Raw genomic sequence first — 18551 nt, 5'->3', positions numbered from 1 at the left:
AGGATCCAGTGAGAGAAGGAAGCAGTCAAATGAAAGTATGAGACACTAAGTAGAATCACATGCACTGTCCCAATTGTGGTGCTGAGTTCAGGTTGGGGGCTCTGGTTTCTGCCCAGGGGGTGGGTAAAGGGCAGCGGACTGGAGGGTGATTTTGTGTGTGTATGTGTGTGTGTGTGTGTGTGTGTCCAAAGGTTCACTGGCATAAAGAATTCTAGAATTCAATAGTTTTTTTTTCAAAAGTTAAGTGAGATAAATCTAATCACTGAGACCTGGTGTGGAAGTATTGTACTTTTTGAAGAAATAACTTCAGCTCTGTAATGCTTTCTTTGATAGACCAACAGCTTAAGCAACAATATAGAATATTACTTTCCTAACCACTGACCAGAAAGACCAAGCAATACTCACATCAACTGCTTATTTTAATGTCAAATGTTTATTTCTATGCCATAGTTGCCTTAGCACAATTCGTAAAAGAAAGGAATCAAAAAAAAAAAAAGTTTTTTTTTTTCTTTTTGTCAGGATATTTTCTCCGCAACTGAAAGAAAGAAAATAAACACCTTGGTACCAGAATTACCATTTCTTTCACATCATTCTAGTAAGTTGCATCTAAATATTTTTCTTGGATATCATTTTTCTTTTTTAGAAGGGGAAAATATCCACAGGAAAAAATGTTTGGATTCAGTAGAATAAAGATGGATTGTCTTTGTCAGAGAATATATCTGGAACATCTTTGTTTTGGTACACTGTATTACTAATCACCATATTCTTATTATTTCATATAACAGGCATACTTTTTTACATAAAACAAAGTGCACTGAACATGAACAATGTTAGAAACAAACTGAAATTTGGTGTGTCTTAAATCTTTCGGTGATTTGATATTAGTTGAAGCACAGGAAGGAATACAAATTTCATATCCATACAAATGCAACTCTCCCTTGATGAAAATGCACTTAGTAGCCTAGTTCCTTCTGCTTTAGGAGACAGGGCAGCCGATACAACTGAAACAACCTGATAACAAATGGATGTATTTTTTTTTTTTTCAATAAAAAGGAATGCGCGGGCTTCTTGACTGGTTCCCACATTCGAGGGAGCCAGAAGGTGGCATTTGCTTGTTAAACAGACTTCTCTCATCTGATTTGAGACACAAATCCACCAAGATTCTTACAGCAGAAGTAGGCACCACACCTCAAGGTCACGAGGCCCTTAGAAAGCAGCCTATCCAGGTAACTCTGCGCCCAGTGGTGGTGGCCCAGCACCTGGAAGACGCCCTGGTGGCTGTGTACATAAATCCCTTCAGCAGACTCAGTCAAAGGGTGAGAGTTCTTTAAGTTCATGCACATTTTATTGAGTAGTAATATAAAATGCTTTTTCTTTTTCATTGTTACAAGTGCATGCTTTGATTGCCAACATTTCAGAAGTCAAATTACAAAGGCCAGGCTTTAGGCTGTAGTGAATTACTTGGGCACTTATACAATTGTTAAAAAATATGAATGGACTTTTGTTGTTGTTATTGTTGTTGTTTTCAGAATGAACCAGTTGTAACCCGTAACTGATATACAAAGGGGAAAAAAAGTGAAAAAAGTACATATTTTTGTGGCACATGACAGAACAGAACGAAATAACTAAACCGTTATGACGTTAACAGTTACCATGCATTAGAGTTTCACATGTAACTACAAACTTATTTAAATTTCACAAGGTTTGCTAAACATGCTAACCATCTATATGTGCACGGACAAGCTTATGTTAAAAACTTTTAAGAATACTCTCCCCTTTAGATTTTTTCAAAGCTTTTTGATTACAAAATTTCAAAGGCATTAAGCATTTTAGAGAATATAAAGTACGCCAGTATACATACATTTCCAGTATATATCAGACCACTAAGCGCATTACAGTCCCATACAGGCCGATACAGCCATTTTTTTTTTCCTTAAAAAACATGCATAGGCAGATTTTTTTTTTTTTACAGAATATAGATGCTTTATCACTGTACTTAATATGGTGTCTTGTTCACTATTACTTAAAAATGCACCACTCATAAATATTTAATTCAGCAAGCCACAACCAAGACTTGATTTATCAACAAAACCCCTAAATATAAACAGCAAAAAAGATAGGTGTAATTATTCCAGTTTTTTTTTAAACTTAAAGAAAAGATATTCATTGCCAAATTAATAAGATAAGTGTTATATGGAAAGAAGGGCATTCAAGCACACTAAAGAAACCTGAGGTAAGCATAATCTGTACAAAATTAAACTGTCCTTTTTGGCATTTTAACAAATTTGCAACATTCTTTTTTTTTTCTTTTTCTGTTTTTTTTCTAAGACTGCCTAATTCAGTTGATAGCCATTGTGACAAGAGTAGCAAAACATTATCAATAAATAGTCCTTATTTAGTTTGTACATCATTTTTGTTAAAAATGTTTGATGTCATCCATTTTTAGTGCTGCGACTGTAAACGTACAATAGAGTAAGAAATTAGACAAAATTTTCATGTCCAGTAACAGAATAAAAGGCCGTTCATTTACCTATCTATAAGTCCCCAATGCAGTAGGAAAACATGTTCATTCCCCTAACATTGCAGTATATACTAGGCATTAGCTTCCTTTGAAAATTTTTTCCCTATAAGCATTTTTAAAAGGCATACCCAAAAGAGGTGTTTAATCACCACCCTCACCAAAATATAGTTTCTCTCTCTCCCTCTTTTTAATGATAGTGTAAACTGAATCCAATTCCTGGCCCCCAGAGCAAACAAGCTACCATCAGAGGCAAGAACATCCAACTGCTGATATGCAGCAATCTCCCTCATGCCCTGCAGCTCAAAAAAACAAAAAAAAAATGTGAACAGGAAGTGGTCACTGAATATTGCTGCTATTACTGCCATTGCTGTCCGTGCCGTTAGTCTCTGAGGCGAGAGCTTTGTTGATGGAGTTAAGGTTGGCATCAGAGGGCATGGCATCTCTGCGAGGCGGCATCCTCTCGTTAATTCGGTCTAAGCCCTTGGCCTCTTCGAAGCTAGTGATCTTATGTTGTGGCGAAAATCCTTTGATAGCTAAACAGAAAATCATTAAAAAAAAGAGAAACAGGGTTAGCCAGAGACAGACAAAGGGCACAGGAGGCGCATCAGGTGTTGTTAGAGACTTCGCGGTGAGTGGGAATCCTTTAGTGGAGAACAACGTGACGGGACCTGAACACAACACAACAGACTCCTTACCATACTTGGAGATAACCAAAGGTTTGAAAACAGCCAATGTCTCTTGCCAACCAAAATGTCCTCTTGAAGTTATTAAGACATATGCATTTCTCTTGTCTTCATGAAAGTTTAGATCAAAGAAACCCCAGGTGGATATGTAAAGAGGAAAGTGGCTTCCAGGGACAGGCCTCTGGAAACAGCATCATCTGGCCACATCATTAGCATGGTTACCCACAGGGCCCGGACCTAGACAGACACAGCATGTCCCCACTGTTACTCTCCCATGTGCTCTCGATGGCAAATTCAACAGAATCACTGTGTCTTCTATGCCTCAAAGTCCAATGGACTTATAGCAGACTGTAAAAGGAGCCAGGCCAGGAAAGAAATCAACTTGGGTATGTCCATGCCATCTCAGAATCCCACAAAGCAAACAACTCGATGGTGTCATGAAAAAAAGAAGAAATTATAAACTCTTATTTTTGCACTCAACTTTGGAAGCATATAGAGTGGGTGACAAGTTAAGACAAACTCAGAAAAATCCATATCAGGTCACTATGTAGAGAGGCTTTGTCTGCCCTTCAGCAGTGAACAGGCCAAACTGATGTTCATCTGGTGTCCAAAGCAAAGCTCTTTCTTAGTAGATCAATGTAGACATAAGTGGTGATTAAAGAAGAAAAGTGGGGAAAACCCTCTTTTTTACACTTTTTAGCAAAAATGAATTGGACTGGTTTAGATCCTATTAGCAATTAAAACACAGAATTTTCAAAGTGGGCACAGCGATATTTGATTTGTTTTCTAGTAACCCTCAGTACACTACAGAGATAGGTAGGAATTTGTATGAGGAACTTAACGATTTTCTTCCAAGGATGCATCAACCAGTGAGCTGCAAATAAAATACACAAATGTGGAACCAATGACATCAGTTTGCTTTACTCCCTGTGAAGTGCAAGCCAGGTACTTAAGGGCCAATCACCAGTGCTGAATGAGGCTGCATCTCCATGGTGGATTAAGGACAATTTCAAAGTACCTTTATCCTTCCCACCTTATTTAGAAAAAAACAGAAAGCAGTTTCCAGCTCAAACTCTGCCAGCCACTCCTACATGAGTGAGTGCCTTTCATCAGTATGGATGGGATTCTTAAAATAAAGATATACAAAGCTCATTACAATAACGATGAGAAATAGATTATTCCTCCTCTGTATTTTAAAGGTTAGCATAATGGTGATTAGTCAACCGTGAGAGGAAGTAGATGGGGAAATGGGGAGAGACCAAGGCCCAAAGCAAAGCTTCTTAATTTTTCTGTAATTCGGTAATAAATTGTGAAATAATAGAGCTGTTTAATGAGCACCCACCCTGAAAACTAACTCAATTATTTTGAGGAACAATATAACAGCACAAAGTGGTACCCTACTCTTTTTCTAAACTACTTTAAATATCATTTCATCATCGTGAATGAGTATAAAACATTTGTCGCTATAATTTATGAAGCGATTTTATTAATTGACATGGCAAAAGTGGAATCTCTAGGTTGTAAAAGCCAATAAAGAGGGAGCATGGAAGTAAAAATCAAGCTAGAACAATGGATGTTTCTGGGATGGGGCTCCATTCTAATTATTTTGTCTATGCTGGATGGAGGAATGTGCTCTGCTGTAGTTGCTGGTCAGACAATGGGTATTAGCAATTTACATTGGTAGTATACTTAACACAACACAGAGTCACAGAAACCACAGAAAACAGCCAAACTATCAACAAGAATGCACACTGCAGATTAGAATTTGCCAAGAGGAATAGAGAATTCCCACATAAATAGCAGTTTTTTCACTGCTATTTAGGAAGCAGTTGTATTTTCTCTTACAGTGCTGTCATTTCCCCTACCATATCCAAATCACGTACAAATTGTAAGTCTAAAGTGGCACGTTTTTACATCATACCAAAAGGACCATATGCAGACAATTTTGGGAAAAATAAGAAGTTATCTTGCAAGAACAAAATACAACTGAAGAATTTTGTTTTAAAGGGGAACTTCAAATTATACTTTATCAAATTGTCAGAAGATATGGCATAGATAATATTAAAATCTATTTTGATATGCAGTTCTCTCATAACCATACACTTAAAAGAATTTGCTCAAAACAGTTACACAGGGGTCAACTCTACTGTCCTTGAGCAGAGTTAGAACACAGAGATGGTACATTCTGGATTTCCCCTGCAGCTCCTAGCCCGGTGCCTGGCGCAAAGCAGACACTCAGTGAAAGTTAATTAACGGAGTGATCGCTTGATACTCACTATTCTTGTAATCGGCCACTTGCACAGGTGTCTAAGTGCATTTAGACACCTTATAATATTTTGCTACTGTTAACTGTCCTACAAGTATCAGTAGGTTAAAGTTGATAAGGCTAAACAAACCTTTTATCTCATACACATCTGTCTCGTGTTGGAATAATTTTAGAGACATGAAATAATACTGAACTATAACAAAGCACTATTCAAATGAACTGTTTTGGGCTACAAACTTCTGAAAGACTGGAAATTAATAAACTATCTTTACTCTTCCTTTTCAGTGCTGCCTGAAAGTGATTTGAGGGAGGGACATGGTTCAGCTCCAAGAATACTGTTTATGTGTCATTTGTCAAAACAGCTGCCATAACCCCCACCCCACATCATTCAAGATATATAAATTCCTTTTGTTTTCTGTGATTATACTAGGTTCATTGTATACAGAAGTCAAACATAGCTTTAAGGGAAAAAACAAACAAACAAACCATAGAAGGACATTTTCCCCTTTAAAGCAAGAACATTTTGGTTAATACTGAGCCACAACTGTTAGCCCAACACCCACACACTCTGTACAAGCTACAGCAAAAAAAAAAAAAAAAAAAAAAAAAAAAAATGAATACACCCAGCAGAGCCCTTATCTGTTGCAGGTACAACAGAAAGGGGACTGGCCAATTTACCTTCATCAGCCTCAATAGCCTCAACAGTAGCTGAAGAGAAGAAAGGGGGTGCAAAATGAATGAGAAAAATGAGCAGAGGATTTTTTTTTTTTTTAACTCTAAGAACAAATCAGTGACGATCAAAGGAGCTAAGAGAACTAATGATCCTGTAAGTGCTGGATTCTGGCACAGACAACAAAACAGAAATGCTAAAAAGAAAGGTAAAAAAAAAAAAACACCACCAAAAAATGATAAGAGTTGGCTACATCTATCTGAGTGAACTGCTTGGTTTTTGCTCAGTAATTAAATGACAAAATAATTTAACCCTTTATGAAAAGACTCAGAAAAGTTTTATTTTACTTGGATTGAATTGATAAGGGATTATGTCATCTAAAATGTGCTTCTGTCTCACAGAACACTTTAAAACCTTTGCTGGATTTGGTGATTGATTTACTACTTAAAAAGACCAGACAAAATGGTAGAACTTGAAGCAGAGCCATGATATCAGTGAGATAATTCATACTGTTTAATATTAAATGGTACTATTTCCTACTGCCATGCAAAGACAGGGGATGCAAATTTAAAGAAAGATAAAATCAATGTGTTCATGTTCAAGTACATGTGATTCTTTAAATATAAACATTTGGGGGTAGGGATTGGCAAGAGGGTGAAGGAGAACAGAGAAAGGAAGGAATGATTGTCTGGACTTCTTTTTCCAGGAAGAACAATTTAAAATCAGTTTTCTTTTCCATATGGGAATATCAGTTTTGGAAATGAAACTCTTGAAGTGTTAAAAACCCAAGTGGTAACATGGCAGCAGCAGCAAGAATTCTTTCTATCTGCATTTGAAAGAAGAGGCAGCCTACATATTGAAACCTCATCTAGGAGGTGTCTTAAAAATACACCGAAACAGCATATTTCAGAGTCAGAACTTTTATAGTCCATTGCTTTATGAGCAATTTTTATGATAAGGTCTGGGTCTATACTTTCACAGGTATATGAGTCCTTCTGAGTTATTAAGGCTAGTTGGTATTTCCCTAATTAAATGCTAAAATGCAAAATGTCTCCGTAACCCTTATATGTTTAATATTAAAATTTTACCCCTTAACTTTAATTTGCATTTTTCTTATACTTTAAGATTTTACAAGTGGAGCGACTGCCAAATCTGCACTCTAACTTCCTTCTGGTACATTCTAGATTCCTTATGGCAAAAATAGAGGACGATTGCCACCAAGGAGAAGAGCTGAAGACCAAAGCACCGAGAAAGACCCCCTTTGAGACAAGTAGAAGGGTGTCAGACGATGAATTTTCAAGTTTTATTAATGTATGTGGTTTACAATACATATTAAGTTCTCCAAATCTGGGGACAAACGAGTTTCCAATCCACATGTCTTTTGCCTGTCTGGGGTGTGTGTGTGTGTGTGTGTGTGTGTGTGTGTGTGTTTAACACAGGATAACACAAACCAATGGTTTTAAAATAAAAGAAAATGCAATGACTGAAGTTAAAAATGCAGGTGGAAATCTAGAAAAGAAACAAATAATTATAACAACTTAAGTAACTTAAGTTTCAAAAGTAAAGCAAAAAATCTGGAACCACACCAGCACTGACATATTAGAAATATGTACTGCCCGCTATTAAATGCATCCTTCTAAGCAAATGAGGCCCCGAGTTTCTGATAATACACTTGCTGTGTCTTAAAATGTGCTTACCAGAAACTGTAGATTTCAATCAATTAGGTAGAAGTGCATTTTGTGCACAAGTGATTTATCTATGCTAACGTTTTAGTGAGCTTTGGTGGAAAAACTTTTGTGTTTGTATAAAGCTATTAAAATAAATAATTTCCAGCTATAAAATTAAGGGAGAATTTACTTTAGTACTTTGTACTGTCTTATCCTCATTTAAAATTTTTTGAATTTCTGTGGAAATTCGGAGTGATTTTGGAATAAATTCATCTGATAATAAAGAGAATTACTGTGATGCTGCTAGGATGTGATCATTTAGCAATACCGTATTCATGAAGTTGATCATTAGCCTTCATGTAGCATTGTCTAAATAATGTAATCGTAAAAATACCTGAATCTTCTAAGATGAAGGACAGGGATGGAAAAGAAAATATGAGAACGATTCAGGGAAAGTCACAGGAAAATATGAGGCTGAAATTATTTAAAAATGTTATAGTGTATTTTTCTTTTAATTTTTTTCTGTGGAAGTCAAATCTAATACCAAAATTTCCACATTTTAAAATTTTATTCTAAGTAATGATAATAATTAAAATTGATAACCAGACCTTAAAAGAGTGTGTTGAGCACCATGCTGTCTAACATGGTTGCCACTAGCCATATGTAGATATTTAAATTAAATTTAATGAAAATTAGATATAATTTAAAAATAAGTTTTTCAGTTGTATTAGCTGTATGTCAAGTGCTTGACAGTTATAAGCTACCAGAGCTACTTTTGTATAGATGAAGAAATTTCGATCATCACAAAATTTTTGTGGTACAACACTGGTCTAAAAACTATGGTTTTCATATAGACTCTCTTAAAGGAAATATTGTAATTTCTTTCAAAAATAAAATTAGTGTCTTCTTTTTATTTTGGAAAGATAAACCAAAGGACACATAAGATTTCTAATATCTATTTAAGTGGATAGTGAAATCAACCTTTATATATTCTTAGATTGTTCAATAAAATCTAGTTATGGATGTATATTTGGGTGTGCATATGTTTATTTCATCAATAAAAAAGATAACCAGATATCTATTTAAAATATGTAATTAAAAACTTACTTTCAGCAATTGATTGGCTCTTAGTAGTCAAACCTGTTGTGCGTGTCTGCAAGCTGAATGAGTCTGCATATAGCTCAGCCTGCAAATGTAGATCCCTATGTTGATGAGGGAATGGGTATAAGGGCTGCAATGCAGTAAGTGGGGGTGCTATTATCATGGACATGACTGACCAAACTGATGTGGGGGTTTCAGCCCTTCTTCCAGCCAAGAAGAACTGAAGACCAAGACAGAGCTTGAATGAATGGGTAAATCAGGGCTCTGGTGGCACAGGTGGCTGAGATGCTCCAGGGTCAAGGTCATACCCCTGGCCTGCTTACCGCTTTGCAGGGTTTGCTTCCCTCCAGAAAGCACTCCGCTGGGGAGCATGCCGGTGGGGGTCAAGCCTTTCAGTGTCAGCACACTCTCACTTTCTTCTCTGGAAGGCACAAACAAAGAAGGGGAGTTAGTTTGGAAGGAAAAACATTGCATGTAAGAACCCACATTGGCCCTTGTGTTGGCTCTCTGGGATTTTTGTTTATTTGTTCATTTGTTTTACTTAAAATACACCATATTTTTATACATTTACATAGAGGAGATGCTACACAAATGATGACATTACATTGTGCAATTGTGGAAATATAACCTCTTCTGAGTACTGAAGATACAGAAAATAATTCCGATTTTGTCATCAGATATCATATTACAAAGTGTTTGTTGTGTATCCCCTAGGATAATAGTAAACACGTTCAGAGAGAATTGTGCAGAATGCAGATGCAAATATTTCAGCCAAGGCTCAGCAACAGTAAGTAGAACTGATTGGAAGGGAAAACCAGAATATATGGTAAATTGAGAAAAAAAAATTGAACTATGGATTAGAGAGCCAGGTTTTACTTCCAGGGATCACTAAAAATTTTGACAATACTTGGGGAAAACAAAAGAATAGCAACTAGTCAGTAAAGCAAACGGCAAAATGTCTTATTAGTTTTTCTTTTTCAGCCACTTTCCCCACTGATTTGCTAATATAAAATTATTTTATTATCCACTAGGACAATTATTTTACAATAATTTTAAGTACTTCAGTACTTTAATTATATTTATTCATCTTTAACACTATTAATCACTTTGATTTACTCATAGATTTCAATGATTACATTAGCATAAAATAAGAATAACCTTACATCTTTTCACTGCAATCCTCCATAAGTAGAAAATCCTCCATAAGTTTTTTTTAAAATTTATTTTTTAGTTTTTTAGGTGGATATAATATCTTTATTTTTTAATTTTTATGTGGTGCTGAAGATTGAACCCAGTGCCTCCTGCATGCTAGGTGAGCACTCTACCACTGAGCCACAACCCCAGCCCCTCCATAAGGTTTTAATATATACATATACATATCATTTGTGATGTTTAATATATATTATATATATATATATCTACTCAACATTTTTTACAAAGATTTCTAAATCTCATAACTCCTCCCCAAATCTGCTACTTTCATATCAGTAGCCAACTCAGAAATTGAAAATTTTATCTTTTAGCTATCTGAACTTCAAGTATCACCCTGCAACTTCTTTCATCCTAATACCTCAGCTACTCTACCAATAAATCTTGATGGCTCTACCCTCAACATATTTCCAGTACTGTACCACTTCTCAGAAGCTTACTCTCTCATTCCTTTGGTAAATAGCTTCATTGAGATACAATTAATGTAGCACACAGTTTGCCTATCTGCAGTGTATGATTCATTCAGTAGTTTTTTGCTTATTCAGAGAGCAGTACAACTACCACCATCATCAATTTTAGAACATTTCATTACCCACAAAAGAAGCCCTATACCCACATTAGCTGTCACTTCCCATTTCCTCCAGTGCTGTGTAACTCCTAGTCTACTTTCTGCAGGTTAATTTACTCTGGACATTCAGACAAATGGCATCATACACCTGTGATCTTCTGTGACAGTGTCTCTTGGTCAGATCCAGCATCTCTTGCCTGCTGAGAGTAGCCTCCCAATGGTCTTTTTGCTCTACCCTTGTCACATGCCTGCCCCTCCTCCCATAGCTATTCCAGCACAACAACCCCAAGGAGTCTTTTAATACCAAAGCCAGATCCTGTCACTCCTCTACTCAAAACCTCTAATGGCTTCTCTGAGAAAGGGTGAAAGGTAAAACATTTGCAAGTTCCACATGGGCCTTTAAAACACTAGACATCTAGTATTTTAAGCCCATGCTCTCCCTTCTCATTCATCTCTCAGACTACATTTCCTACCTTGTCCACTTAGGGTCCCTCAAACACACCAGTACACTCACCTCAGGGCATTGCACATGCATGGAATCTGACCCCGGGTGTCTGCGTGGCTCACACCCTCTGTCTCTTTTAAAAGTATTAGGGTTGAGCCAGTCAATCAATCATTGTGTACTTTCATGCAGGTATTTCACCCTTTGCAGGACTCTGCCATCAAATCACTAGAGGTCACACAAAGAAGAAATATCCTGAATGCTAAGTGGATTTGGAAAAATTAAAGAGTACTGCACAGAAATGTACTCATATTTATTTTTTTTTATATTCAGATTCAAAATAAGGCCTTAGCCTCATGACTGGTTATTATTCATACTTAAATAACTTTGGTATCAAATCCTATATTTAAAAAAATAGGACAGCTCCAACAATAAAAACCTACATTGCTCAGAAGATAAACTGAATTACTAGCTTCTTACCTATAAAAGGTTTCTGTTAGTCTGGAGTGATTTTTTCTCAATGTTCAAAATTTTGACTTTTGTGGCCAAAAGTAGAAAGACTTCTTCTTCTTCTTCTTCTTTTTTTTTTTTTAATCAAACCTTTGGGCTTAGACACCTCCAGGTTAAAATCCTGTCCTATGAGGTCAGGATGTTGTTTAACTATTTTGGGTTTCAGTTTCCTTATCTATCAAACCATATCCATAATTATAGGATTTCTTTGAGGATTAAGTGTTATACTTTATGTGAAAGCCCTGGTACAGAAGGTGGTCATTTTCCTTCCTTCCTTCCTCCCTCACCAGCTTTGCCTTTGACATTCAACTACATTCCTTACCTCCCTCACTTGTGACTCTCATTCCTGCCTCACAGTGAAGCCGCACCTCAGGTTTCTGGAGGCTTCATCATTTCTGAATTCCAATAATCTTTGCTGCATTCTTATTCTTACTGCTTTCTTTGCAGCATTTCCTACTGATGCCCGTGCCCCCCTGTCTGGAAAGGCTTCTCATACCCAGGTTTTATAACACTTTATTTCTTCTTCTTCTTCTCTATTATCTTTCTCAGTCCCTTGGCTGATTTTTGCCATCTCCAGCCCATGCCACACAAGGCTCTTAACCCTTAGAAACAAGGCTAGTGTGAGCTGAGATGTGCTGTAAGTGTAAACCACAGGTAGATTCCAAAGACTCGGTGAAAAAAACAGGCATAGAAAAATAGGTCCTTAATAGGTGTAACACTGATTATATGTTAAAATGACTAAATTCTGAATCTCTGCATTAAATATTTTGTTCTCCTTTCACTGTGATTTCTAGAACATTTAAGATGACAGATGTGACTCAACTTACATTTCTATTGGAAAGTACTGGTCTGAGGATTAGTTTCTGCTCCTGCCTTTCACTATTTGCTTTAGCAAGACCATCCTGTATACTGCTGTAGTCCTTTCTCCTTTCATTCAATCCTCTGTCTGCATTTCTAAACCCCCACAGTCTCTCTGAAGCTCCAAGGCAAAATTTCTAACTGCCTCTGCATGAATGTTCTGCCAAATCTAACTCATCTTTTAGATATTCAAATATTTGTTCTTTCTTCTATAGCAGCATCCTATAGATGCTGCTATAACCACATAGGCTAGTACCTCTATAGAAAACCCTCAGAATATTTTCTCTCTCTTATCACCCCTTAAATAGGTAAAGGGTTTTGTACAAACAACAGAATCTGCTCTTTTTTTTTTTTTTTTTTGGTACTAGGAATTGAACTCAGGGGCACTCGAACACTGAGCCACATCCCTAGCCCTATTTTGCATTTTATTTAGAGACAGGGTCTCACTGCTTAGCACCTCACTTTTTGCTGAGGCTGGTTTTGAACTTGTGATCCTCCTGTCTCAGCCTCCCAAGCTGCTGGGATTACAAGCGTGTGCCACCATGCTGGGCAGAATATGCTCTAATTTTAACAGTAAAGAGATGGCTAAAAGGCTATTAGAAAACTCTCAGATCCAGAGAAGTGGACTTGTATGTTCCGTAACAGTGGAAATACCAGGACCCATCTACATTATGGGGTCAGCTCCATAAAATGCTACCACGGATGCTGACAGCCAACACCTAGGCTCTCACTAATGCTGTGCAGTTATTCCCCAAAATACTGAGACACAGCTTTTACATGGCTGACTTTTCAGATTCCACACCTCACAGAGCAGTTACCTTCTCCACTTGCTGCTTCCTTATGGTGTTCAATGAGAAACAGAAACGTTATGTGTTTTCATCTAATTGGCAGATCCTAGACAACTTGCCTATACCTTATCTGCAAAGGCTGCTGAAAGACAAGTTTTCTGGTTCCCCTATAATGTTGCAAATTTCTGAAACATGAGGTATGTGTTTAGTAGCTATATCTAACCATTCTGGACTACTGCCCGCGTTCATTCATCATGTTCTAGGCTTATAAAATCTAACTTTTCAAATTCCTTTACAGATATATCCCTTCCTTTGCATTCCTCCTCCCACAGTTGGTCTAACCTTTTGCTTGGATTACTTCAGTAGCTTCCTCAAAGTGTTTCCTGCTGCCAATAAATCATCTTGCTAGCCAATCTTCACACTTCCATTAACACACACACACACATATCTAATCATGACTTAAGCATGCCTCTCACCCTGGGAAAACCATTCCAGGACTCCTCGTTGCCTACACACAGGGAAATCAACACACTTTATCATGGTTTCCAAGGCCTGTAAAGATCTGGGCTTTCATGCATTTTCAGCCTCACTTTTTACAAGGTTCCTCACTATCTTCACATCTTGTAAACTGGCCCTTCTACGTGCTTAGAATTTATCACCACGCTGCTGGTAGCACTTGGAATCACACTAGACCACCCAGTTCACTTTGGAGTAAGACTCCGCTCCACTCATGTGGAGTGCTGCCGGGGACAGGTGGTCAGCCTTTCCCAATTTCCTCCCTAAAGGGAGGTCACCGCAACCTTGTAAGCTGGCTGTGTGGGTTGCGGTTCAACGTTCATAACATGGGGCACAGCACCTGGCATTTAGCAAGCACCTCACAAGAGGATGCCACTGACACTGCTCTGAGGACATGCTTTCGCCTCTTTCAGGAGCGCCTTTACCACAGGAACCTCACGTCCTGGAATCCAGCCTCTCCTTCACAGCACTCCTCCAATGTCAACCTCTTCATGAACATTCCCATTCAGGAAACAGAAAGGCTCCCTCCTGTCCAATACCACAGCAGAGCATCTGTTCACATATTTAGCAAATACTTCATAATCTCATATTAACCTACATGTCTGCCATTCAAATTTCGACTGCTAACTCAAAATGATTCCTTTTTACTGATCAACCATTACTTACTAAGCTCAGTTTACTTTTTTCTAGATATGATCCCTCTGCATACCACTACAGATGCTTTTATTACAGGAAAGCAGTACCATGCACCTTATTCTACTTCCAATTGACATTTGTAATCTTCGAAGTCTTTGATCATCACTGGGTTCAAATAGTCCATTCCTTAATTAGGAATAATCATATCTTGAATACTGTTATTCAAGGGACTGAAGGGATCTTCCAATAGTAAGACCTATAGGATTCTATAGCATTGCTTCTACTACCATCATGGATATAAAGAACTCAATTTTTTTTTTAATATTAAGCAAGAATTCTCCCATTTTCCTAACTGCAGTTTCATATGGAAATGATGAAGCCATTCTCATTTCCCCTCATAGAGACTTCAGATAGAAAAAGAAGAAAGAGCATTTACTGGTAGACCTAAGGCACAATAGGTGAGCAAGTATTGATGATGAGGTGCCATTTGACCTTCTGCTCTTCATATAGCTGTTGAAGCCCATGTCTTCTTGCTGGTCCTCAAAACTGCTAGAGTTGTTCCACTTAAGGGTTTCTGCACTTTTTCTCTATGATATATAATCAGTGTTTTAAATTTTATTATATTTATTTGTTGCCTGAATGAATGAGTCTCTTTAGTTAGAAATGAAGAGATGAGAGCAACGGTGGTCTCTTTCTTTAAGGTGTAGGGAGCAAGGACACTCTTGTTCTCAGCTCAACAGGCCTTTTGTGATTACACTGGCTGTAGAGTTATTGCTGACTCGTTTTGGGTGTGTTTGAGAAAGGATGGTAATGATTTCATCCTTCTTGTGGCTTCCTGCTTTCTGCATCAAGCCACATAGTTAAGGTAGAAATGGCAAGAGGAGAAACAAAGACCCTGCATAGCTTTTTTTCTATGAGAATTTTTGGAAAATCTTGACAAAAATTAGAACATGAAATTATACAATATGAAGGTGCAGTATTTCCCAAAGTATTTCTATTTTTCCTAGTGTATGTGAAGAAATGTGAACTGACTGTACTCCAAATAAACACACAATATTTTACAATAATCTTCTAAAAAGAAATATAGTTACTACATATGATCTAGAAATAGTTGAATTTAAATAAAATGAATTCCATTCAAGAAAATATTTGTTTTCAAAACTCATGCTTAATAATAACAGCATGATTCATGATCCACTTTAAACAAACAAACTAGTATATGGGAACTAAAACATTAAATAACTTTTTTTCCCTTTTAGTGATTAATGAGAATAATATGGGTTCACATGAACAGCTCTATGGGTTGATGCTCATTTCCTAGAAATCTAGTGAAATGCTCTGGATAAATTCATCTTTTACCCCAAAGCCAGAGTGAAAAATAAAAAGGATTATAATAGCTTTCCCTGTTTCACAAGATGCCCAACCTATTGTGAAATAAATGTTTTAAAATCCTGCAGCAAATAGAGGGATAAAATGTGATGCAATTGATTAACAGACAATTTCTTTAGAGAAATAATTTAGCAGATTGCAATGTAACTAAAGCAGTGAAGAACTCACACTATCATTTAAAAGGGGCAAACAAAATAAAGAAGAGCAAATATATATTAGTAAAATGTTTAAATTACCAGATTAAAGTGTTAAAATAGTTATTCAGTGACACATGATAAAATTCAAAACAGAAATAGAGGAAAAATGATCCCACCTGAGAACCGAGAACACTCTGGCCATCTTGCCTATTGCTCGGATCTTGTTCCTAATCACCTCCTTCCGGGCTGCAGCTGTTGCTCCTGTATTTTAAAAGAGAGTTTAGTAGTCAATGACGTTTATCTAAATGCAATTATTTTGTAAATTTATGTAAGTAATAGATTATAGTAAGCAAAATCAGCTTTGCTTTGCTTTTCCTTAAGAGGATTCATCTTTATGTCAAATTTGAAAATCTTTGCTTTGGGCCATGTGATTCTTGAGGAGTTTCCCAAATACAAAGGAGTAACTTTTGAGAATTCCAAAGGATCTGGAGTGAGTAAAGAGAGAGTATCTCAATTCACAATAGCCAAGCTATGGAGCCAAACTTAAGTGTCCTTCAACAGATGAGTGGATAAAGAAAATGTGGTATATATACACAATGGAATATTACTCAGCCTTAAAGAAGAATGAAATTGTGTCATTTGTTGTTCAGCAGATGGAACTGGAGAATATCAGGTTAAGTGAAATAAGCCAGTCCCAGAAAACCAAAATCCAAATGTTTTCTCTGATACGTGGATACTAACACATAACAAGGAAGGGTAGGGAGGAGAAGTATAGAAGTCCAGTAAATTAGACAAAGGGGAATGAAAGGAAAGGGGGGGATGGGAATAGGAAAGAAAGTAGAAAGAATCAGACATAACTTCCCTATATTCATATATGAATATATTATGCCAATGTAAATCTACATCATGTACAACCACAAGAATGGGATCCTAATTGGAATGGGTTGTACTCCATGTATGTATAATATGTCAAAATACACTCTACTGTCATGTATACCTAAAACCAAAACAAAACAGAACAAAAAGATAGCTGAAAAAAATATCATGAGAAGATAAGGGTAGGCTCTCATCCTTCTCTTTTGTTCCCCTCTTCTACCTGCAGTGGCAGGAAGAGTTGAGTCCCCAACACCTGTCACTCATTCCAGACTCCTGCTGGGAAAGCTACTTAGTAAACTGTTTTTTAAAAAAATCTCCCTTGAGGTGATCAAATTGGGATGGCTCTGAACTCCCCATGTTCCTTGGAAGATCGTTTATAGTATTCACTGGTCATAAAACATTTGTTTTAGCATTTGATACTCCTTCATCTTCTGGCTGGTTCAAGAGCTCTTAGAGTAAGAAGTAGAAAGCTGAACTGGATTTAGCTGAGACAGAGGCACTATCTATGCTAAAAAGTTATGCATGGGTCTGTCCAGGTTTTCAACTTATTCCATTTTCTAAATTAAAAAAAAAAAAATCAATCTATGTAGGGCTATTGTTGTTAAAGCATTTTCTTTTTTTAACCATGTTTTCTTAATATATGATCTTTAATTCAGCCATTTTGTATTTTTCTCAAAATGTGTTTGGATTAAGAAACAGAAAAATACTTCTCTTAAGAATTTATAATACAAGGTAGAAAAGGATAAAAAGTCCTTTGAATACCTTATATAGGACTTTATAGGAAGTGTTAATACAAGGAGATAGCCTTTCTTTCTACTGCCTCTAACAGATACACAATAAAGCATTCTTTTCAAATAATATCATGATGTTCCCAATCTGGAAGAACAGTTGAATCACATAATTTGCTGAGACTGGAGTTTATAGATGAACACTGGTGTTATCTTTTGGTTTTTCAATCCATGAGAAGAAAAAATTTTCTGACCTTTCTTGAAGAAAAGATTTCTGCTATTTCTTTTGGCAGTTTTTATGAATGCAATTTGGAAACATTTTTCATTCTTTAATAAGAGCCAAACAATTAATCCCCATGCTAACATTTATACAAGAAAGAAAACTTGCAACAACACGTACAATTTTTAAATGGTTAGAGAAAAGGCCTCTGCTATTCTCTCCACTCCAAGAAAGTGGAAACATAATGCCCCACTTTCTTTGCCTGGGTGGGTGAATTTCTGAAGGTGAAGCTGACATCTATCCATTCCACAGGTATGGATGGGTATTCCCCAGAAGGTACATAACAGCTAGGGAGTCGGCATTTCTTCAGCTTCCTTCCCTTAGACTTCAAAGAAACTCACATTTTTGTCCATTGTCTCTCCTGTTGCAATAGTATCATGACACCTATGTCTTACCTCCCAACATATCCAATAAATGGCACTTACTCTTGCCAGCTATTCTACCCGCAACTGGGTGGAGAAAATTTAAATCCATGTGGGAGAAAGCAATTCTCTTACTCAGTCCCTGAGGAAATCAAGAACCATGGCTTTACTGGGCGCATGGTGCACAGCTGGTAATCCCAGCAGCTCCAGAGGATGAGGATTGTGAGTTCAAAACCAGCCTCAGCAACAGGGAGGCACTAAGCAACTACTCAGTGAGACCCTATCTCTAATAAAATACAAAATTGGGTTGGGGATGTGGGTCAGTGGTTGAGTGCCCCTGAGTT

The 18551-nt window shown here is 37.0% G+C and overlaps 1 protein-coding gene across 1 annotated transcript in view; it reads right to left on the bottom strand.

Moving 5' to 3' along the window:
• Positions 1–414: 414 nt before the first annotated feature.
• The window catches only part of Ppp3ca (protein phosphatase 3 catalytic subunit alpha), a 307578-nt gene continuing 289441 nt past the window's right edge, over positions 415–18551 (bottom strand). Inside the window, exons 11-13 of the mRNA XM_027935381.2 lie at positions 16138–16222; positions 9232–9329; positions 415–3054 (exon numbers count right to left, since the gene is read on the bottom strand). Coding sequence (XP_027791182.1) covers positions 2858–3054; positions 9232–9329; positions 16138–16222 — 380 coding nt within the window. The 3' untranslated portion in view covers positions 415–2857. The remainder of the gene's footprint in view (positions 3055–9231; positions 9330–16137; positions 16223–18551) is intronic.

Source organism: Marmota flaviventris, chromosome 7 (genome assembly GCF_047511675.1).
Source record: "Marmota flaviventris isolate mMarFla1 chromosome 7, mMarFla1.hap1, whole genome shotgun sequence".
NCBI lineage: Eukaryota > Metazoa > Chordata > Mammalia > Rodentia > Sciuridae > Marmota > Marmota flaviventris.
The sequence above is the reverse complement of the archived record's forward strand: the minus strand, read 5'-3'. Positions and strand labels throughout refer to the sequence as shown.